At 56.9% G+C, this 21202-nt stretch overlaps 8 protein-coding genes across 8 annotated transcripts; 2 read left to right on the forward strand and 6 right to left on the reverse strand.

Moving 5' to 3' along the window:
* Nucleotides 1–876: 876 nt before the first annotated feature.
* On the forward strand, nt 877–1446 carry ISF_06909 (hypothetical protein; the record flags this gene model as incomplete). The annotated part of the gene is made up of 1 exon (XM_018850513.1): nt 877–1446. One exon carries the CDS (start codon nt 877–879, stop codon nt 1444–1446), a length of 570 nt encoding a protein of 189 aa, XP_018702158.1.
* A 1904-nt stretch (nt 1447–3350) lies between these two features.
* ISF_06910 (Signal transduction response regulator) lies at nt 3351–4320 on the reverse strand (the record flags this gene model as incomplete). Its single annotated transcript, XM_018850514.1, has 2 exons — nt 3351–3861; nt 4133–4320. The coding sequence occupies 2 exons, from the start codon at nt 4318–4320 to the stop codon at nt 3351–3353; spliced, it is 699 nt and encodes a 232-aa protein (XP_018702159.1).
* A 2403-nt stretch (nt 4321–6723) lies between these two features.
* ISF_06911 (hypothetical protein) lies at nt 6724–7544 on the reverse strand (the record flags this gene model as incomplete). Its single annotated transcript, XM_018850515.1, has 2 exons — nt 6724–7320; nt 7389–7544. 2 exons carry the CDS (start codon nt 7542–7544, stop codon nt 6724–6726), a joined length of 753 nt encoding a protein of 250 aa, XP_018702160.1.
* Nucleotides 7545–7981: 437 nt separating this feature from the next.
* ISF_06912 (Mediator complex, subunit Med1) lies at nt 7982–10116 on the forward strand (the record flags this gene model as incomplete). The annotated part of the gene is made up of 2 exons (XM_018850516.1): nt 7982–8389; nt 8440–10116. The coding sequence occupies 2 exons, from the start codon at nt 7982–7984 to the stop codon at nt 10114–10116; spliced, it is 2085 nt and encodes a 694-aa protein (XP_018702161.1).
* A 182-nt stretch (nt 10117–10298) lies between these two features.
* On the reverse strand, nt 10299–11537 carry ISF_06913 (WD40/YVTN repeat-like-containing domain protein; the record flags this gene model as incomplete). The annotated part of the gene is made up of 1 exon (XM_018850517.1): nt 10299–11537. The coding sequence occupies one exon, from the start codon at nt 11535–11537 to the stop codon at nt 10299–10301; it is 1239 nt and encodes a 412-aa protein (XP_018702162.1).
* Nucleotides 11538–13551: 2014 nt separating this feature from the next.
* Nucleotides 13552–14875, reverse strand: ISF_06914 (Methionine tRNA Formyltransferase-like protein; the record flags this gene model as incomplete). Its single annotated transcript, XM_018850518.1, has 3 exons — nt 13552–14239; nt 14298–14413; nt 14600–14875. The coding sequence occupies 3 exons, from the start codon at nt 14873–14875 to the stop codon at nt 13552–13554; spliced, it is 1080 nt and encodes a 359-aa protein (XP_018702163.1).
* Nucleotides 14876–15167: 292 nt separating this feature from the next.
* On the reverse strand, nt 15168–16357 carry ISF_06915 (hypothetical protein; the record flags this gene model as incomplete). Its single annotated transcript, XM_018850519.1, has 2 exons — nt 15168–16271; nt 16337–16357. 2 exons carry the CDS (start codon nt 16355–16357, stop codon nt 15168–15170), a joined length of 1125 nt encoding a protein of 374 aa, XP_018702164.1.
* Nucleotides 16358–17063: 706 nt separating this feature from the next.
* On the reverse strand, nt 17064–19400 carry ISF_06916 (hypothetical protein; the record flags this gene model as incomplete). The annotated part of the gene is made up of 2 exons (XM_018850520.1): nt 17064–19005; nt 19057–19400. The coding sequence occupies 2 exons, from the start codon at nt 19398–19400 to the stop codon at nt 17064–17066; spliced, it is 2286 nt and encodes a 761-aa protein (XP_018702165.1).
* Between the last annotated feature and the right edge of the window lie 1802 nt (nt 19401–21202).

Genomic DNA, 21202 nt, shown 5'->3' on the forward strand with positions numbered 1-21202 from the left:
ACGATGGATAACGGCGTCAAGGGCCATTGTTGGCGGTGTGTCAAAATGTTATAATTCAAGTGTGTTGGGCTGGCAGAAATCCCTGATTACGGAACACGGGGAGTTGAAAGAGTGGCATTTACATATAGCGAGCATTATCCTTTTCGTGGCTTCTATTCCCCACTAGAAGAAATTTTCCATCCAGCTTGCCTCTGTCTGCCGCTCTGTGTTGATGTGCTTGGCTGATTTCAATGACAGCATCGGAACCCGTTTACACGTCCAGAAGTCCATGAACGACTTGAGAGACGACGCGTACACGGCCCTTGGCGCAACCTGGTTGGTCCGGACGCGATGGTTTAATGTTTGAACGTGCGTTTGGGATACACGCCGGCGCCTATATAGCAGACGCTATCAGGCTGCCGGCCGACATCACAACGTCATCCATGGGTGGTTGTGCATTGGTTATTGGCCCCTACCCACCACTTCGAAAAAGCTAATTGTCGAGCCGGCGTGCTGTTGGCTGGGAGGCTGGTGTTTACGATCTTTCCGATCTTTCTCGATCTCAACCACACCGTCCAATCCCATCGCGAGAATGCCCAAGACTATAGGCGGGCCGGGCGGGCTAGACTCGGTGACGGCGTCAAGACGCTCGGGTCTAGACAGCTCTTGTTGCTCTGTCGAGGGCAACTCTGCTCCCCAGCATTGAATTCCCAGGGGCTAGGAGAAATAGCATCTTGGTCTATATAAACCTGCCACCTCTTCTCCAAGCCGGGTTTGCTTTCCTTTTCCCTTTTTCCTAACCACAGCTGTTTGCCCGTTATTCGCGTTCGAGTCACTCGTTACCTACCTACCTTACCTACCCCTTCTTCTCTCCAACCAACACACGTTGATATCAAGATGCGTTTCAGCACCACCGCTGCCGTCCTGGCCCTCGCCGGCTCTGCTGCCGCTCACGAGGTGTCCTCCCGGTACACCACCACTCCCACCATGTCGGTCGCCGCCACCTCGACCCCGTGCACTCACCATCACCACCCTCACTCCTCCTGCAACGACCAGCACCACCACGCCACCTGCACCCATCACCATCACCACCACACCAGCTCCTACCCGGCCACCCCGAGCGTCGCCCACCACCACTCCTCCTCCTCCTCCAGGCACCCGCACTACACCTCGCCGGTGAACCACCACCACCACCACCACACCACCGCGCCCTGCCCCGAGTCCTCGGGAAAGCCGCACCACCCGCACCACCACCACTCGACCGTCCCCGGCGGCGGCGGCCAGCATCACCACCCGAAGCCCTCGGGCCCTCACGGCGGTCACGGCGGTCACCACCGCAACAACGGCACCGACAGCGGCAAGCCCGGTCCCTCCGGCCCGGTTGTCGTGAGCACCAACGGTGCCGCGCAGGTCGGCGCGGGCGCCGCTGCCCTCGTGGGTGTCGCGGCCCTCTTCGTCACCTTGTAAGGAAGAAGAGGAGGCGCCTCGTCGTGCGCCTCCTCGCATGGCCTGTCACTGCTGAAGAGCAGCGGCGCGGCGAGAAGAGAGATCAAAAGTCCCGCGAAACTTGCGAGGAGGCGGGTTGGTCTTTCATTTTGCTCGCCTTCTTGGGGCGGCTGGCTCGGTAATGAAAAAGCTCTTCGTCTTGGGATGGGGAAAGCGGTTCTTGGAGTTGTAATAACTTGTGTGGATATAGGTGGGAAAGGATATATGGGAGGGAGAAAATATTGTTTGACAAGAGGCGGTAGTTGATAATGTTAATGCGGTAGATCAGTTTCAGAAGTATCGTCATTCCTTTTAATACCATCTTCCTTGTTGACAAGTTGATATTTGCGGTTGTCGCGGTGGTGTAAGTGGCACTCCGAGTTTGTAGTTCTGTTCTGAGCAAGCGACTGTCGGCACATCGGGCCGATATTCACGAGCCCTGATAAAGAAGGGAGAAGACTGTACGCAGATTATTCATGAGATAATCTTGTGTCCATTGGCTGACGTGCAGTCGAAACTCAGGTTCGTGTCAAGGAGTGTACGGTCAGATATGAACGACGAAGTGGGCTTGGCGGAGCTATGATGCCGAGGCTAACGAATGGCGTAGAGAACGATTCCAAGTTGGATGACCGGTGGTAAATGTTCATGTTCATGTTGCACTACGAAAAGCGCGCCCTGTGACAAGTCTAGATTGCGTGCGGCCCGGCCACGAGTTGTGGTCGGCGCCGGCCAGCCACCCACCGGATTTCCTACACTATAGGGACCTCGTTCTGGTTCGCCGTTCTGGCGGTGGGCTTGCGCGTTGCGTACGGCAATCAAGTCAAGGTGGGCATCGATTTGAATCCCGAGTTCTATCCGTGATTCAGCATCCAAGACATGCATTTGTTCGTTGCTCCCTCTTTGCTTCCGCTCCCACGTTTGACTGTAGTCACATGGACAAGAGGCGGGGGAGAAAGCACCACTCGCATTCCTCAACGGCCCCCCGCGCCACCCTTCCCTTGCTCTTACGATGGTTTGCCGGCGATGGAACCCTTCTCTCCAGGGCATGCCGCTTGGTATTTTCTGACGTTGGAATGAAACATGTGCAAAGGCTCGTCTACGGTTCATGCGACGCGTGATCAGCCTGCGCAAGAACGGACCCGTTGGCAAGGGGCAGAGAGGTCAAGATAAAGTTTGAGATGACTAATCGTGTCGAGGAAATTAAGACGAGGGATTGCATGAATCTCGGAAACTCGAAACCTTGTGCGCCAATTGGCTCGTCGCATGTTCCAGAAAGCCCACCGTTTTGCACGGAACGGATCAGAACGGATCATGTCAGCCGTCTCGGCTGCTGAACTGCCAGTTTCGGAAAGCTATGCAGATGAGGGGAGAGAGGGTTCGCTCGAGGGTGCCACGAACTGGGGAAACTCAACATGATGCAGCGCCACGGGACTGATGAATCCTACCTAGCGATCGGAAAACGATTGGTCAAGTTGTAAAAAAGCCACAGGGGTTTATGTGTATCAGAGTGGTGACGTAAGGGTCGCACCGTTTGAAGAGACGAAAGAGGAAAACAGATAACTTCAAGACATGTTTGTTATTACTAGCAGTGTATATAGAAACTCGCGTTGCGTCAAATGACCAAGTCATGAGTCAATGGGATATCATAGCTTCTTGTACACAAGAACGGCATAAGCATAAAACACTCCAAAACCAGCCGGAGAGACGAGCATTTCATCATGATCAGCAGGCATAACCAGAATTAAATTAGTAACCATTACCACATCCACGTTTTGTCGAGCACCAGGGATCAGAACAGCTAGGGTTTAGCACAGTCGTAGTAGCTTGACTCGTCTCATGGGAAGCCCGCTAGAGTTACAAGTCAAGACACGGCGACGCACCACCCTTTAACGGCGCTGCCAGAACTTCTTCTTAGGGACAGTCGAGTCAGCAAAGCCGGCCTCCTGCTTGGGAACGGGGTCGGGCTTGTTCTTGTTGCGCTTGCTGGCACAGCAGCTGAGGAAGACGATGATGGTAGCAAAGAAGGAGGTGACTACAGCAGCGACGACGCACCACAGGGCGGAGCCGTAGGTAGCGTGGTTGTTGCGGATCTCGTTGACGCGGTGGTGGACGATGCTGAGAGCGGTGAAGTCGCAGGCGAGGGCGACGACGGTGACGATGAAGGTGAGGCCGGAAAGAACCGAGGCGGTGAAGGAGGAGATGACGTGGGTGCCGATGACGGCGAGGAGGAAGCCGACGAAGGAGAGGACGGCGCCGACGGGGTGCAGGACCATAACGCGGGTCAAGCCCGAGGCTGTGTTGCGGCCGACGGAGCCATTGTCGACCTGGCCGTCAATGCCGCGGATGATGCGCAGAGGGTTGTAGCCGAGGTGGCGGTTGCAGTAGTCGGACGAGCCACTGGGAAGTTGTTAGCGATTGGAAGAGTAGAGAAGCGCGTTGTTGGACCAGGAACGTGGGGAGTAGACATTGCTCGGGCCGTCTTGGCGCTTGAGCGGTTGATTTCAGCTGGTATGGTATGCCGTGGACCCGTCGAGCAGCGCAAATCTTGCGCCGTGGCTGGGCCAGCAGGTGGGCTTGTCCAGAATCCAGATGAGCTCATGGTGGAGCACGACAAGCTAGGCTGAAATGAAGGCCAAAACAAGGAAGCTAATTCGCTGGGTCAACTTACTCGTACATCTCGCAGTAACCAAACGAGCCAAAGGTGACGCGCTCTGCGCTGAGGCCGTCACGGAAGTCGACCTTGAGAAGGGCCAGGTTGTTGACGACCGGCGAGGAGATGGAGGCGACCAGGAGGAGAATGGCCGTGACCAGGAGCAGCAGCGTGCCAATGTGGTGAACACCGAGGAGGAGACCCATTGTGATGGTTGTGGTGGTGTAGTTGAGAGAGAGAGGTGTTGTTGCGTGGTTGTTTTTTTGGAGGCTTTCTTTTTTGTTTAGGACGACGTCAAAAAGATGCACGAGGGAGGACTGTGACAAAAGATTTTGCGTGACAGGAGAAGGGAAAAAAAAAGACAGAGGTGGGAAGATTTTGGGGAGGAAGGAGCTCATATAGCAGGGCAGATTTGGGGGCAAGCAAGAAATGTTTCACGAGCCACACGGATGGAGCGATGAGCCACACCACGCACCAAGGTGGCTCGAGCTACTGGCTTATCTGGTATAGCCAGCAGCGAGGGTGTACTGGTAATGAGACAAGAAAGCTACTGACACTGCGTTAGGAAACAGATTTGACTGGGGAGCCGACCAAGCTGGAAGAGGAGGAGGTGGAGAGGCGGCCTCCTAACTTTCTGCTACCAAGGTACAAAGGTCGGGATGGACCTAGCAACTAGCCCTCTGATTGTTGGCATGACGTTGACACTGACCCAATTGCCGAAGCTTGGGCATGATGCAGCCACACGTATTAGATCGACCCTGGTTCCTGTTCTCGTTGTCACTCCTCGGTGCAAGATGCACAGCGCAGATACTTGACAAGCCTCAATCAATACCAGACACAGAAAGATGCAGCCAGTCTGGGCAAGCAAGGGTCAAGCATCCGCCATTGTCCAGTGAGAGCGCAGGCCTGCGACCACCCAGTGCAACCGGCCAACGCACCGCCTTCCTCTCATCGGGCCACACGATCGTTACCAGCCCAAAAACAGAGGGGGGAAGTACCGAAACTGGGTCCCAGGTTCTGCTCCGGCGCTGAGCGAGATGAGAGATGAGCAGCCCGATGGCCGCCCCTCTTTTTGGTGGGTATGAATAGCGTCACAGACGACTCCTCCTTCATGGAACAAGCCACTCTTTCACTCCAGCACTACATCATCGCAGAAACCCGGGGAAAAGAAAGAAGAAAAAAAAAAAAAAAAAAAAAACGTGAGGTTGAGCGGAGAAGTCCGCTTTCGTCTTTCTTCCTCCTTCTGCTGAGGACCAAGATGCGCCGCCATTCTGTGTACACTCTCAGGTTCCTACAGTACCTATCCTGGACAAGATGGCCCCCCCAACGTCCAAGCTCCAATAAGCTTTTCAGTCAACCAAGACTGACTGGCAACCACCCCCCCTGTCCAGCGCAAAAAAAAAAAGCTGTAACAGCGGGACAAGGCCAAGTCATGTCATTGTCGGGTCGGCAGCATGGCAATCACAAGGCAAAAGCCACGCCCATCCATGCGCGTCCCGCAGCGCCACAGCTCCCTGGTCATTTGGGTCAGTTCTGGAAAGGAATCCTCGCTGCTGAGTTTTAGCGATCCCCAGCCCAATCATTATTCAGATTCAATGCGCTGTGTAGGACGCAGCTGGACGCTTGTTCCAAGAGGTTTTAGTTTAATGAGACACGGATTAGCGTGGGTGCGTACGGTTCGAGTCGAGACTGTGAGTTGCCTAGCGTCACTGTGACGACTTGTTCTTTGATTGAGAGTTCCACTCAATTGGGAGCGTGGTCTGTACTCTTCTCTTTCTCTCTTGTTGTCTTTGGAGCTCGACTTTTTCGTTGTGTACCTCACCCCGTGGGCGTTGAGCCAGAACGGAGATCCCGATGCGCCAACCGGCGTAGCAGCCCGTGTCTGTTGATGCACTTAACTAGAGTTCTATTTATATGCTGCGTCCATGCATGCAGTGTGTATTTGCAGGTGAGAATATGTACAGCTATTCATACAAAGATATAATGCCTCTCGGCACACCGTAATTACATCGCCCTCTGGCGCCCACTTCAACACCACCCTGGTCGACCCGAAATGGCCCCATCATCGATTGCCCACTGCACAGTAATTCCGTTGCGCGCCGATCACTGCCTCATTACTACCCACGGCGATGGGCGTTGTGTGTTTTGGCCCCCATTGCTGCTCTCAATGCGCAAGCCATGTCATCTGCTTGCAGACACCGAGGCCATGGCATCCTGGGTTGATCTCAAGCAACTTGAGGTTGCAAGAAGAGAAAGATAAAGCCAGGAAATAAAGTACATCATTCGCCGACATCCGTACCTTATTTCACAACCACAATCACCACCGCCAGAGCTTCTTCTGTTCCCTTGCTGGGGCCTTGCTTCTTGCTCAGCACTATTACGTAGCCAGCAGCCCCGGCCGGGCCGCATGTGCTGAGCCACACTGCCATCGGGCAATCTTGGGCCGGCTGTGGCCGTGCTGCCTTGGAGGCCAACACACCAAACCACAAAAAACCTGTTGATACCCGGAGTAAACCGACCATTCTGGCACCAGACCGTAGCTAGCCTGCCGCCGCCTTGTATTTCAAAACCTTTTGACCCTGGTAAGCGTTCACCACCTTTCTAGATGCTTACCATCTCCGCCGCAGCGCCGGCGATGGCTGCCACGCATCGGCCGCCGCCGCCATCTGCCCCGGCAGCTGCTGCTTGCGCTCCAGCCGCTGCCGCATGCTGCCCCGCGGCGCATCTGGCGACGCGGGCTTGACGTGCCAGTGGCAGAGCCCCTTCTTGAGCAGCGTGTCCGGCAGCGCCTCGCGCAGCGTCAGCGCCGCGAGCGACCGGTCCGCGTCGTAGCCCTCGGGCCACGCGAGGTGCTCCGTTGCCTTGGTCGACGCGTGGCCGTGGTCGTAATCGCGCGCGAGGCCGATGGTAAGCACGAACTCGCGCGTCTCGCAGTCGTCACCCTCCCCAGAGGCGGCGGCGGCGGCGGCATCGCCCTCCTGCGCTTCCGGAGCCTCCTCGCCGCCGCGTGGGGTGGTCGCTTGCGTCTGAAATTCGATCCGGGGCTGGGCTGTCGACTCGCGGGGGGCCAGGCTTTGCAGCTGCCGGGCGCGTTGCGCCGGCTCGACGCGAGGGATTGACACGCGGCATGCGATTGGGCTCAGGTGCGTGAGCGTCCGGGCTGTGTCTTCGGTTCTCGTGACGGAAATGTATCGATGCGCTTCTAGCTGAGCACGCGTATCAAAGTCAGCACGACAGATGTCCTTTGGCAGAATGGAGCAGGGCCTCGCCGTACATTTTCTCTCTTGAAAATATCCACAGCGCCGTATTTCTTCAGCACTTGTAATATCGAATGTCGCTCGGCGAACGTAGCAGGCGCAGGGGAAATCATGATCCGTATCGACCGGCTGGCCAAGCGGCTGTTGAGCCCGCGAAACGGCGCCGGCACCATCTCGTCTAGAAGTCGTGGTTCTGTGTATGGTATTGGTATTGAGTCGTAGAAATTATGTCTTCAGGGCCGCCGGCGACCGTGGTTGACTAGAAATTGCCATGTAGTCTCGATGATGAATACGAGCGCAAGCCTTTTTTCCTGGTCGCCTACCCGTCTTGAAAAGCTGTTGTGGGGCGACTTCAACACCCGCCAACGCAAACCACCACGCCTTTGGCCTTTGCATCTTCAACGTCCAGGGCCAACGCACATCGTTCCAAGCTGCCAGATCGAGGCTCAATTTGCCTTGGTTTAGCCATCACGCCGGATCTGCTTTGGAATCTTCAACACTATTTTGCGCAGTCACCTGGTGGTCTTTGTGGCCGCCGGCGCGTAAACCCGTCCGGCCTCGGCGCCCTCGAGTCGATCCGAAGCTTCATCAACATAATCACACCCACACAATGTCGACGCCGACGCCAGCGGCTATGAAGCATGCGACTTCGCAGCAAGGCCGCACTCCTTCCGGCCAGCAGGGCCGCACGCCGTCGCACTTTCCCGCCGCTACGCCGCCCGTCTCCACGCCCTTCAACGCCGCCCAGGCTGCCTTCTCCCCGCGCGGCCAGCATTCGTCGCCGCAGCACGTCAAGAAATCACCTGCTACCATGGGAATGACGGGTCAGTCAACCATGGCCGCTCTCAACTTCGACAGCCCCTCGACGGCAGCAGCTATGGGCGCCCTCGTGATGGGAAACGGCTTCGATATGGGGCTCGAAGGCGTCGCGGGCCTCGACGGCGTCGGTGGTGCCTACGCCAGCGAGGAGGAGAAGCTGCGGCGACTGGAGAACATTATAAAAATGTTGAACGTACGGGTTTGTCTCTGGGCTGTGCCAGGCGCGTATTTACTGACAAGGGGACACAGGAAAAGAAGGGCATGGTCAGCGACGCAGGCCTCGAGCGACTCGCACAACGGCTGGGGATGGAAATCCTGTCCGAAGAACATTCTACACCCGGAGGCCACAAAACGAAAACGTTAGCCATTGCCGGATCTGCTATTGCCCTTGATATTGTCTTGGACAACAACATTGTCCAGAATGCGACACTCTCGTACCATGGAAATGCAGACTCTGTCACAAAACACATCGATGCGGCGAGTCAGATACTTCTCAAGGATCTGCAGCTTTCTTCTGGCCAGAGCCCTCTGACTAAGACGCTGGAGAGGTTCGCCATCAACTTTGAGCGTCTTGCGAGACTGGACAAGCTCAGCATTGTGCCTGGGTTGGATTGCCACGAGGCGCTGTCGAGCATGCATTCTAGCCTGGGGCGCTTGTATGGCTGGGATCTAGAGCAGCTGCGCCGAACCATGACTGGCAGGCCAGATTCCTTGATAGAAAGTTCTGCCATGTGCACCCGGCACGGCAGACCAGTCATGCACGAGCGCGGCCAGGTCGGGCTGGCTCTACAGTACTGGAAGGAGAGGAGATTTATCGCACCGCGAGCGGGACAGGAAGCGAGCGCCCAGAACAAGGTATGGTCCATGCTCCTTGGCTGCGCTGCCATTGATGGCGTGGGACTACCGCCCGTTCGGGTGTCAGAGAATTGGATCTCCAAAGACATTGTCAAGCAGGACGACATGAGCGGCGCGTTGAGTCCTCCCCTGGACTGGCAGGAGCCTGATAATGTTTCATTACCCCAAAACGACGAAAATAAGGACGCTGGCATGGATATGCTCCAGGCTGACCTCTCCACCACCAGAGTGCCGCGCGTCATGTTCACAGCTACTTTTGATCCACCCATTATTCTCCCGCAGAGCGAATGGTCGCGCTTCTACGCGATTGTCGGGCTCGAGCCACCGATGATGACCATGATCAACGAGTTCAACCGCCAGCCTCCCACCTTTGACCAGCTCTTCTTCCCGGTGATGCCAGGCACGAAGCAAGATATCAGCGAGCCACGCACCATTGTTCGCAGACACCAGGTGCCCATGATCAACACATACAATGACTCCCTGACCAGGACGCATAAGAACAGCCTATTCATCTACAAGCCCATATACTCACAAGAACTGTCAGAGCTTCCATTTGGGCATCCCCGCCAGCTTATCGAAATGCTGCCGGTGCTTCGTCAATATGCATTCTTGTCGACGTTGTTGGAGAGTAGCTTTGGCCGAAAGGACGAGTCCACGGCTGAGAGTGGCGGAAATCACAAGGCGGAGGAAAATGAGGCCGAGCAGTCGGATAGCTCGACCATGAAGGATCAACTCGCCGAGTTTATGAACCTGGATAAATCCGATGCGAAATCAAACGCCGGGATGCCGGTTAGCGTTCCGGCAGACCTCTCGCTGGACGTCATCCTCTGGGTACATCCGTCGCCGCACATGCAGGTCGTCTTTCCCATGCGTGACACGACGGCCAACATCACGCTAAGCATCCTTGAAGGAGGCCTGGTGCAAATCATTCATGAAAATGTCATTGGTGAGGAGCCGGGCCCTGTCAAGGAGATTAACGGGAGCAACGTGACGAGGGAGCAGCTGGCCAAGGTGCTGGAGCATCTCGAGGACCTGAGCAAGTGGGCGGAATGGATTCGATCCCGGTTGTAAGATAAGCCTTTTGGGCGGCGACTACGACACAATGCATGATGATACCCCCGTCTTACCGGGCTGATGAAAGTTTTGGTGAAATTCTATCGCTTCATTATGTGTAGATGGAAACAAATGGATATCTCGCTTTAAAAAAAATGCAGGAGAATACACGAACGCCTCCCCGACAAAAGAAACCAACCCTACGAAGACGGTAACCGCGCCTTGGGCCACGTCGGCGTGTCGGCGAACCACCGCGAACGGTACAGCTCTTGGGGATACGTCAGCCCCGCCTGCAGCTTTCCGTCCTGCAGCAGGTTGATCTGGTAGGAGGTGACGCCCTGCCAGGCGGCCTGCACGTACAGCACGTTGAGGTTGCCGTCGATGCTCAGCGACTTGATGTCGGACCGGGGCAGCGATTTCCCGTCGCTGCCGACCCTGCTGTCGACGGGCATGAAGCCCGGCAGGTAGTTGCTGGCGACCTGGGCGCCGCTGGCGAACGTCTGCGAGTCGATGTCGAAGACGTGGAGGTCCGTGTCGGTGGAGAGGAGCAGCTGGCGGCGGCCGGGTACGCCGGTCATGTCGTGGCTGCCGTCCCACCAGCCGTCGTACTGGGTGCCGCTCCACTCGGTGGAGAGCAGGAGCGCGGCGCTGACGTTGTGCGAGTAGGTCGGCTGGGTGGAGAAGGCGCCGCGGGTGTATCGGTAGCCGTTGAGCGTGGGCGCGGAGGAGACGCCGGGGGTCGCGCCGGAGGGGTCGGAGGAGCTGCCGGAGCCCCAGAGGAGGCTGGCGCGGTCGTCCCAGACGAGCCCGTGCACGCCGGGCAGCTTGTCGAGGGACTGGACGGGCTGCGGGTCGGCCTGCAGACCCGCGGACACGTTGAAGACGTGGATGGTGGCGTCCATCTGGGAGGTGGTCGTGGCGACGGCGAGCTTGCCGTCGGGCACGAGCTCCAGGCTGTGCGTGTTGCCCATGTTGCCCTGCTGCAGGCAGACGCCGAAGAGGACGCGCTTGTCCTGGGAGGCGTCGCCGGGCGCGCGGCGGATCATGACGGCGGCGGCGTTGTAGATGGCGAGGACGGCGCGGCCGCCGTCGGCCCACTTGGCCTCGGGCACGGCGGTCGGCGTCTGCAGGCAGGCGAGGAGGTTGGCGGGGAGGTCGGCCTGGGCGGCGACGTCGGCGGCGCTCCAGGTCCAGGAGGGGTTGCCGTTGACGTCGTGGATGGCGATTTGCGCGGCGGCGGAGGAGTTGGCGTAGAGGCCGGTGATGACGGGGGACAGGGCGAGGCCGTTGGGGACGGACTGGAGCGCGTGGAAGGGGTGGCCGACCGCCGGTGGCGGAGGGCGCGGCGCGGCGGTGGATGAGCCGGCGAGGAGGAGGAGGAGGAGGAGCGCGGCGAGGAGGAGTGAGGGTATCCGCGGTGTTGTTGTTGAGCGAGGCATTGTGTGGTTGGGTGACTCGTCGGCCGAAAGTCGAGGGCGGGTTGGTTGTGTAAGTAGCCCGCCGAAGAGGTTGCGCAAAGACTCAGGAACCGATGATCATGCGCGGGGAGCAGACTGCAAGTTGTATGATTCCCTGAACTGACCACGGTGACTGTTTTCGTTTTCGACTCATCAACACCATCTGGGCTGAGACTCACGGGCGGTCGCCGGCATTTTATAGAACCCACCATGTTGCTCGCGGACGGAGGGACAGCCGGCGATCCCAAGCCCGAGAGCGGCGCCATCGAACTCGCGAGCCCACGTCTGATCAAGTTACCAATTGCCAATCTCCGGCATGGAGTTGCCGCTTGGGCATACGCAATCGAATAAACAAGCTAGGTTGTTTCGATTGGGTCCTCGGCAACAGACCAAGAAAAAGAGAGCTGATGCTCACGCGACAAGGTCTGCCCCCCCCCTTCCCCCCTCCGGCGCTACTCCGAGCTAAATGGTCTGCAACAAGAGTCAAAGTGCGGATGAGCTGAAGCCACCACCTCTGACCCGCCACCCCGTGGCGCCTCTTTTTTTTTTTTTTTTTTTTCCGCCTTGGGCAGAGTGCTTTGATGACGACGCCTGCAAGGTGCTGCAGCTGCGCTGATGAACTGGCGCAAGGGGGGGAGGGGGGTTGTCGTTTTGTTTCTCCTTTGAGCGAACTGTGCAACGGTGGTGGATCTGGCATCTGCGCGGCTATCTGGCAACGATGGACAAAAGGGGAATTAAATTGTTTGAGATTCAGCGCACGTACATAACTAGTTCACCTGGCCAATGATGACATGATTGAAACTTTTTCTTCTCTCTTTTTTTTTTTCCATCTTGGCAGGAAGAGATGTAAATCAAGGAACTGGTGACGGACGGGGCAGCGGCCGAGGCGGCGCCGGGATGTGGCGGCGGTACTTGTGGCTTGACCCAGTCTGTATGTAAGTGTTAGTTAGCATCCAGCTCCCCAACGCCTGACGTGTGTTAACTAGTTATTTGGGGATTTACTTGTTGATTAGGGGGCCGCGTCAGTCAGACGCCGGCGTGTCACGTCACTGGCTGGATGGGGCCGTTCTTCCGCTGACGATGCCGATGAAGCCGGTGTGGCTTGCGATTATCAGCATTTCTTGCGCCCGTCCATTCTAAAAACAGACCCCGCATGTGTGTTTCCGCATCGTGTTGCCCTTTTTTTTTTGTTTGTTCCGCACATGAGGGGAAACAAGTGAAAGGGGGGGGCCAACTTCGTGTGACCTTGGTGCCGTGAAGATGAAGCGCGCTTGGAAGTTTCGGCAACGGAACTTGTCAAAGAACTACAATACATGTGGTAGTTCCTCGTGTGACCGATCGCTTGGGGTTTATGCTTTGCAGGAAGCATATAGTGACGTCCGTGGACGCGGAACTTGCGCTGGGTGGAGTTAATTCTCCGAAACGAAAAAAAAAAAAAAAAGGTCCCTGGCGAGTCCGAGACCAGGACATCGCCAAGACGACAAACTCATCACTGAGACTCCGGCGCTTTGACAGGTAAAGGTAAAAGCCGCAGGCAAAAACGCAAAAAACTTGTTTCAAGAAGAAAAAGGTGAGAGATTCTTAAGAGTGTCGGGGTCGTGGTCCATACGTAAGCCGCCGTCCCGCATGTCGATATCCGAAATGATGCGGCTGAAGCCTTGGAAGAACCCTTAAAAAGTTGAGCCTCATCAGCTCAGCCACACCGTATCTTTGACCGGTTCGGATCGAGCTGCCCAAGATTGCCGGCCTTTGCGGGGGGGGGATGAGCACGGGCAGAGCATTTTGCTTCACAATCTGCAGGACGAGATCTGAGGCAGGAGGACCGTGCCAGGACCACAGGGCTGGATGTACAAACATGGAGGCCCGGGGGGCGGCGACTTGGCCATGGGGATGATGCGCGCGTCGCTAGGTTGTCATCGTCGACTCTATCATGCTGTAATATACAAGGACCCCCCATCCCCATCATCGCCGGTGTGCCGTTTCAAAATTTTTGTTGCTACGCGACGTCTCGGAACAGCGTCCTCAGCGCCGCCGCCGCATCCTTCTCCCTCTCCCCCTCCAGCTTCGCCCTCTCCACGGCCACCCACGCCCCCTCGGCATCCTCGACGTAGCACGTGCCCGACGCTTCGTCGACCCTGACCCTGACCTCCCTCCCACCGTCCGCCGCCCCCTCCTCGAAAACCCGAATCGTCCGCTCCTCCTCCTCCTCCCTCCCCGCCACGGCATCCGCCGCGCCACCTTTCGTGAACAGCACCCTCTTCTTCTCCTGGCCCGCCGCCGCCGCCACGGCGCAGCGCGTCCACGCCGCGCCGAACACGCTCATCCGTCTGCGCCAGTCCTCCGCGCGCCACTCCGCCCAGCGCACCTCCGCGTCCGCCTTGCTCATCTTCGGCGCGTGCACCAGGCCTCCTCCTCCTGCTCCTTCTCCGCCCGTGGCGACCTCGTGCGGCGGGACGTGCACGCGGTCGCGCAGGCCCTGAACGAGCATCTCGGCGCCGCGCGCGGCCAGCTCGTCCCGGAGCTGCGCGAACGTCTGCCCGGGGGCGATGGGGATGCCCGGCTCGGGCGTCTGCGCGAGGACGGTGCCGTGGTCAAAGGCCCGCGGGTCGAGGGTCTGCAGGGAGACGCCGGTGAAGGGGTCCCCGCGGAGGTAGGCGTGATGGATCGGCGCCGGGCCGCGGAGGCTGTGTTTTTGGTGTCAATCGTGCATGTTCAAGAATAGGGGGTCTTCGAGATGCTCACTGGGGAAGAAGCGAGGGATGGACGTTGAGGCCGCCGTACCTCGCAGAGGAGAGTATCCTCGGGGGCACAAACAGCCCAAAGGACACGGCGACGATCAAGTTGGTGCCTCGAGGGAGCTACTCACCGCCCGTTAGAGCACAAATCTTTCCCCGGGGGGGGTGCTCCTCTCGTGAATCGTCAACCCCAGCTCCTGCGCGAGCGTTTTGCAAGGCACTAAACCACCAAGATCAGCAACCTCGTTCCACATGACATGCTCGGTAAACCTGGAGGTGACTTGGCAATGCATGCATACCTTCTGCAACCTTCGTGAACCCCCTGCCCACGCGCTTCCCCGGCTGCACCATCACCTCGATGCTCTCCACCAGCTCCTCGTTGCGGCGATGCTCCGCGTGCAGCGCCGCGAGCGACGCGCAGCTAAACGCGTCCGAGCCGCAGAATAGTATCCGCAGGGCGTCGGAGTTCCGCTTGGTCAAGGTTCCGAACGTCCTCGCGGTGTGCGGCGCGCAAGTCCGGATGTGCTGGTGGTGCCGCTGCAATACGCCGAGCGCGCCAACGCGCCGCCAGGGGTGTCCTATCATGGGCTGGCGTTTGAGTGTATCCGGGGGGGTTATGAGAGAGGACTCATTGATTCAAGTCAAGATGCAAACCTGCATTACTTTTCGTACCGCTGCTTTGATGTTGAAGTTGGCATGTGTAAGTTGATGGAATCCGAGATGCGCAGAGCGTTAGAGTAGATCGCGTTTGTTGCAAGCCCGCTTTAGTGCATCATCACCACCAGCCAGCCCATCAACCGTTTTGGTCTCTCAGTTCTCAAAAAATTAGAAGGAGAAATTTTTCATAAAGTCGTACATTCGTGGATAAATACACTGCTCAACCCTCCGGTGGCTCTACGCTCCAGTCACACGCCACCGTCCACTCCTCCTCGCCCAGACACACATCCCACGCCGGCCCCGGCCCTATCCTCACCACACTGCCGCTCCCCGTCCCCGTCCCCGTCCCCGTCCCCGTCCCCGTCCCCGTCCCCGCGCCGCCCGCCAGGACGTACCGCCGCACGTCCTCCGTGCCCTCCTCGGCCGTCGTCACCACCCGTCCGCGGACCAGGTGCATCCGCGCGCCCAGCCTCGCCTCCTCCACCCGCAGCCGGACCACGCCTCCCCCTCCTCCTCCTCCTCCCCCGTCGTCGCCGCCCTTGACCTGCGAGAGCAGGCCCTGCAGCTGCGCGGCGAGCCCACCCGCGACGTACCTTGCGCCGCGCCGCGGCGGAGATGAGAAGGGAGCGTCGGCCTGCTCGTGCGCAGCGGCGAGGAACTCGTCCTCGGGCGCGGGCTTGAAGCGCGGCGCTGGTCGAAAGGTCGGCTCCTGCGCCGGGGCGGGTCGCGTGCGCGTCCTGTCCTGCACGTCGTCGTGCTCCTCGTCTTCTTCTCGCTCCGAGTCGTCGGACTGCCCCGCATCTACATCGTACCCGACGGCCATGCCCAGCTCAGGCGACGCGGAAGATGACAACCGGCGTCTCTTCGCCTCTGGCATGGCAACATCTTCTTCATACACGTGCTCCTCCGCAGCCATGTCCATCGCCGCAACCCCCTCGTCCTCGTCCTCCTCCAGGTCGCTCAAGTAGCTCCTACGCCGTCTCACGCCGCCCACACCATCCTCCATCTCACGCTCGCTACTTTCACTGCTCCGCGACAGCCCCTCCTCCCGCAACGCGAGGCTGTCCCTGTCCGAGTCCACCTCGATCGAGTCCGACGCCGCCGCGTCGCGCCCGTCCGACTCGCCGCCTTCGCCCCGTGATGAAGAGGACGCAGACCGCGACGCCTCCGCCTCCTCGACGTCCTCCATCGGTCCGCGCGTCGCGCCCTGCGTCGCGCCGAAGCGCTGCGTCGACGACTGGAAGCGCATCGGCGTGGGCGTCTGCTGCGAGGACGACGTGGAAGACGCGGGGCGCTTGGTCAGAAAACGCCGCGGCGTGGGGGTCTTATGGTCTGCGTTAGCTTTCTGGGGCGATTTGTGAGAGGCGTGGACGTTGGCGTGAAACTCACATCCGGAGGCAGCGGCTTCATCGTGACTGGAAGATGAGTGATGCGCGAGCCAAGGTTGCCGATGCTGCCGACGCCTAGCTAGTATCATCTGTATCGCATATTGTCGCAAAGGTAGTTCAAGTATCGTATTAAGTCTACATCTAGACAAATCAAAAGCCAAAACGTGATAATCGCGCGTTTGGTAAATTCGCGCGGATGGATGTTAAATCCAAGTCCTAGCCAAGTTGCCAACGACCACAGTTGTTAAGTGGGGGGCCACGCTCACAACCGCGTCGACATGCACCAGCAAACGCAGCAACTAATTTGAACTTGTTCTATTTTACAAATGAATCTGCCAACTATTGTCTAATCTATGGCGTACAGTCGTCCTGCAACAAAGTCTATAAACAGAAAGCCCATACATGATGCAAACCCTGGCGTAACCTACTAGGCATGCAGCGTCAAGGAAAAAGCAAAACCCCACCGCCGACCATGGCCGGCTCGAGAGAGATGATGAAATAAGAGAAGGATAAAGAGAAATAAGAGAAAATTGCAGGATGAAAATAAAAACGCCAGCCTGAGCATGCTCTATCCAATCGTCACAGCGTAGCTGCAGATCTTGGTAAAGACGGAAGCCACCTCGTAGTCGATATCAACGACACGTAGATGAAAGAAAGAAAAAGGGTATAATTTTATGGAAGGTTTTGAAGGGTCATATGAAATGCTGCTGATTCAAGGAAACAGGAGTTTAGCCGTAGCCGAGGTTGAAGCCCGACGCGTGGCCACTCTTCGTCGGCTCCGGGTCCTTGACGGGATGGAGCATGATCGAGGGCAGGCATGGACGCCCATGGCGCTGCTCCCAAGTGGCGCCGCCGATCCCAGTGTCCTCCCATCCCATCCAGTTGTTGAAGAGCCGGTTGGGAGGCTCGGCACGGTAGTACCAGGTGGTGCCCTGGTAGCGACGCTCGCGGCCCCAGCCCATGGCACTGCCATAGCCGCCAGCAGCGCCGCCCGGTCCGGCATTGAACCATTTGTCGACGAAGGAGCTCGTCCACTGTCGGTCCATAAAGACGGGCTGGGGGGCAAAGACGGCCTTGAGGCCATGATGAAGCGCAACCGTCTGCGGCGTCATCTCGGAGGCGACATGGTTGCCTCGCATATTCTCCGTGTGCATCAGGTTGAGCAGGCGTTTCGAGATGCGAGAGTGTGTCACTATAGTTGTTCGTCTGGGTACGTCTTCCCTGTTGTGCGTTTCGTCGCTGTAGCCCCATATGTCCCCCCCCATGATCCAAAGGCTATTGACAGGGTTGAACATGGGCCCGACGGTAATGACATCGGCATCTTCTCCGACTCCCCATTCGTAATTGTCTTCAGATGGTGTCGTCGGTGGCTTTGGTCCTTGTGGCTTGATAAAGGGCAAATCCGGAGGACCCCATACAATCGCGTCACCGTACTGCTGTTCGATCGACTGTCGAAAAGTAGTATCGTAGTCGCCGTGATACCCCGGAACATACCAACGCTCGTTTCTCTCCCAGAGGCCCTTGCGGGGCTGTTTTCGTGCGAACTTGTGAATATTGTCAAGCAAATCATAGTGGTGGCCAGTGTAGCGAAAGTCCATTTCCCAGTTCCAAATGTACTCAAATTCAGGGTGGTCGTAGCTGAACTTTTGGACCGATAACCATTGCGCTCTGTGCACGTCTCGTTCCTCGTCATCCTTCATCTCGGTGTAAATATCCTTGACAGATTGGTCGTTCCAGAGGACGGTGATTCCGTGGAATTCGGGCGGGACATGGTCCAAAAGGACTTGCCACCGGTCCTGTTCGTTGCCAAAAACATCCTTGGTCCCATCTTTGACGTGGACGAGGAGAAATACTTCGTATTCGCCGCCTGACTTTAGTGCGAGTTCAGTAATAAGGGCCCGAATGGTTTGTTTGTCGTTTTCGGTGTACCTTTTGCCGGTATAAGACCGCAGCAAAAGGGCAGTGCGGTTCTCTGTCTTGTACTGAGACGTGGCCTCGCTCTCGGGTGCCGCCGTTTCGGATGGAGAAACATCACCAGTGTGAGTGTCGCGGGCTTCAACTCCGTGCGCTTCCTTGCCTTTGCTGTGGCCGTTGATTGCGATTTGCGATTCTTCAGTGCCGGACTGAGCGGGAATAAAACGCTGTGTCTCGGGGTAGACAGCAAGGTACGGATTATCGCTGCTCACGTTTTCTTTATAACGCTTCGCATTGTTCTTGACGCATGTTCTCTGAAGGTTGCCCCAGTCGACTTGATCCCAGTGCAGAAGCTGCAAGCGACCACCGACTTGCCTCGTTTGCTCAAGGAGTCCATACGGGCCGAGCCTCGTGTCGCGTTCCCAACAAATATTGGGATCAAGGTTGAGGGCTTTATAGCTGCCCATTAGGTGCGTGGGAAAGTTTTGAGGGCGGCCTTTGAATACCATAATGTCGTCAATGTGTCTCCCATTCGCACCTCTGCACGAAACGTAGGGTGCGTAGCCCTCAGTCTGCCACTCGTCACTGTTGTAGTTGGGGTAAGGGTCAAAATAGACGGGCTCATCCTTGCTGTAGCCGACTTTGATGTGGGAAAAGGGCTTGGTAACGAGCTTCTCGGCGTGCTCCTCGGTTCGGTTATCCCTGTTGTCGAGTGCAGCCAGGGTCTTTCCATAGATCTGGTTGGAGCTTTTGAGACTTGGGCTAGTCAGTACGCAGAAGAGGAGTCTCGTAGCATGTTCACCTTACTTAGCAGTCGCTCGGTAGAGATATCTCCAAAGCTTGCGCTTGTCTTTTTCATCCTGCAGTCGACTGACTTCGTCTGCATTCCGTGGCGTGCCGTCTTGCTCCGTCCCTGGCTGAACGTTGTTAGGGTCCTCGTTGTCGTCGGGATCGGACCAGTGTTTGATGTCGCTGGCCCTGAGCTCCCAATACGGCGTGGTTTCGTCGATTTTTCCATTTTTAGGGATCTTCAGCGGCTTTTCTGTGCCACCAAACAGGCCGAGGTCGTAGTTTTCTCTGTCGTGAACATACGAAACAATGCGCAAATCAGTAGAGCGAGTGAGGAAGAGAAGACACGTCATGGAAGCCATGACGGCGGCAAAAAGGATAAATCGAGGCCTTAGGCTGGGAAGCCTTGAGCGGCCAAACTTGCTAGGGCGTCGAATCAGAATGCCCATGCTGTGCAGGAACTTGATGCGTCTGGGTCAATGGGGAAGCAATCAGTCGCTCAAGGTCTGCGACCAAGTGGTCGTCGCAGAAAATGTGGTGGACAAAAGGACAAGAATGAGAAGTGGCGACTTGACGATATAGGTGATGATTCGGAAAATGTAACTTGACGGGGTAAACGAGGTTGATGTTGTGCAAACAGCGATACTTGCTGTCGCTCAAGCTTGCAGCTGGCAGGAAGCATGTAGGCGAACAGGAAGGTCAACACCCACCAGGGCCTGACGGCACGTAGGTAGGTAGCAACACGGTTTGCTAGGCCCGTTTGCACAGTCTGTTTTGTGCCGGTTTTATTTGGCTGTAGGGAGATTTAGCCGTGACAATGTTAAACGAATGATGAAGATGTTGAAAAACAGTATCGAAAGGAGAGCTCGCAGTGGCGCCGTTGGGGCAGGTGGTCTTAGAGGAGGCAGCGCTGACGACAAGCAGAGGAAGGATACTTGGCTTCTCTACTATTATGGAAACAGAAACGGAAGATATAAGATATAAGAAATTGCGAAACAATAAAAGCACACTGCCTGCTGGGGAGGTGTCTGTTTATCGTTGTCAAGATCAGACGGCTAATAAAAGCTTGGCCTCCGATGATGTCTTGGTTGGGTGGGCTTGGGAACTGCCATCGGCCAGACGCAAATCAAAAGGGGCGAATGGAGAAGAAGCAGCGATTGCAATGAAATGAGAGGCGGGGTGCAATCAAGACTATTGAAGAAGTGATGACATGGTCCGATTACGTTTTTTTCCCTCGCGCGGCTGTCCACGTAGACGCCCCCTGGTCTTGGTGATGTGCATGGGGGTCGACATACAGTGCTGGTATTGGGATAGACACACGTAAACAGGAATTCACTGGGTCGTCTGCGCTTTGTCTGATAAAGTGTCTTATTTTAGAAATTTGCGCGGCGGATCAAGCTGCGATCAAAGGCACGCCGGGGCGGATGGCAGCGGACGTGTGCGGCGGCGACGAATATCAGCCGGCATCTTCAGACTGAATAACTAACTAATAAGTTACTACGCAGTACAAACACTCTCAATAGTACCGCGCCATAGGTAGACAATCCCACACCACCCAGATGACTAGAGCCCCGTGCCGGATCGTCCTCTCTGGGACCGTCCACAACACCCCCGTTCCACCAAGGTCCCGCTTGCACCGGTCGTACCATGGCTGGCACCGGGAAATATTTGCCTTCAAAGTCGTGGCAGTCGGTAACAGATTGCTTGGCTTGCAGTTTGATTTGCGTGGCATGCAAGTTGGTCACTAATGATGAGTCTCTTACACGGTCCAAAGCCAAGTCCTTCTCGTCTGGTCTGTGTATGTCCAGGTAATAGATGGGTGTAAGTCGTGATACAACGCCATCAAGAGTTCAGTGCAGCCACGTTTCTCCCCCCTGCCCGTATCATAATTTTCTTCTTATTATGGCAAACGCCCCCAGAGCTATGTGCGCAAATTGATCTACAGGGAATTTTTGTGGTTTGCCTCAGGGGAATGTGGCGCCCACGTTTCACTGCCTCAGAGAGTGTGCATCTCACGCAACACGCGCCGATGACTTACTTTTTGACAGAGTGACTGACTCTACAGTGGGTTGGATGTGACCCTCAATTAGTTATGTATTTATATATGTATGTACCAGTAGATTAAACTGGCCAAACTGGAGACTTCTCGCATCATAGATACTGG

Source organism: Cordyceps fumosorosea (genome assembly GCF_001636725.1).
Source record: "Cordyceps fumosorosea ARSEF 2679 chromosome Unknown scaffold_19, whole genome shotgun sequence".
Taxonomy (NCBI): domain Eukaryota; kingdom Fungi; phylum Ascomycota; class Sordariomycetes; order Hypocreales; family Cordycipitaceae; genus Cordyceps; species Cordyceps fumosorosea.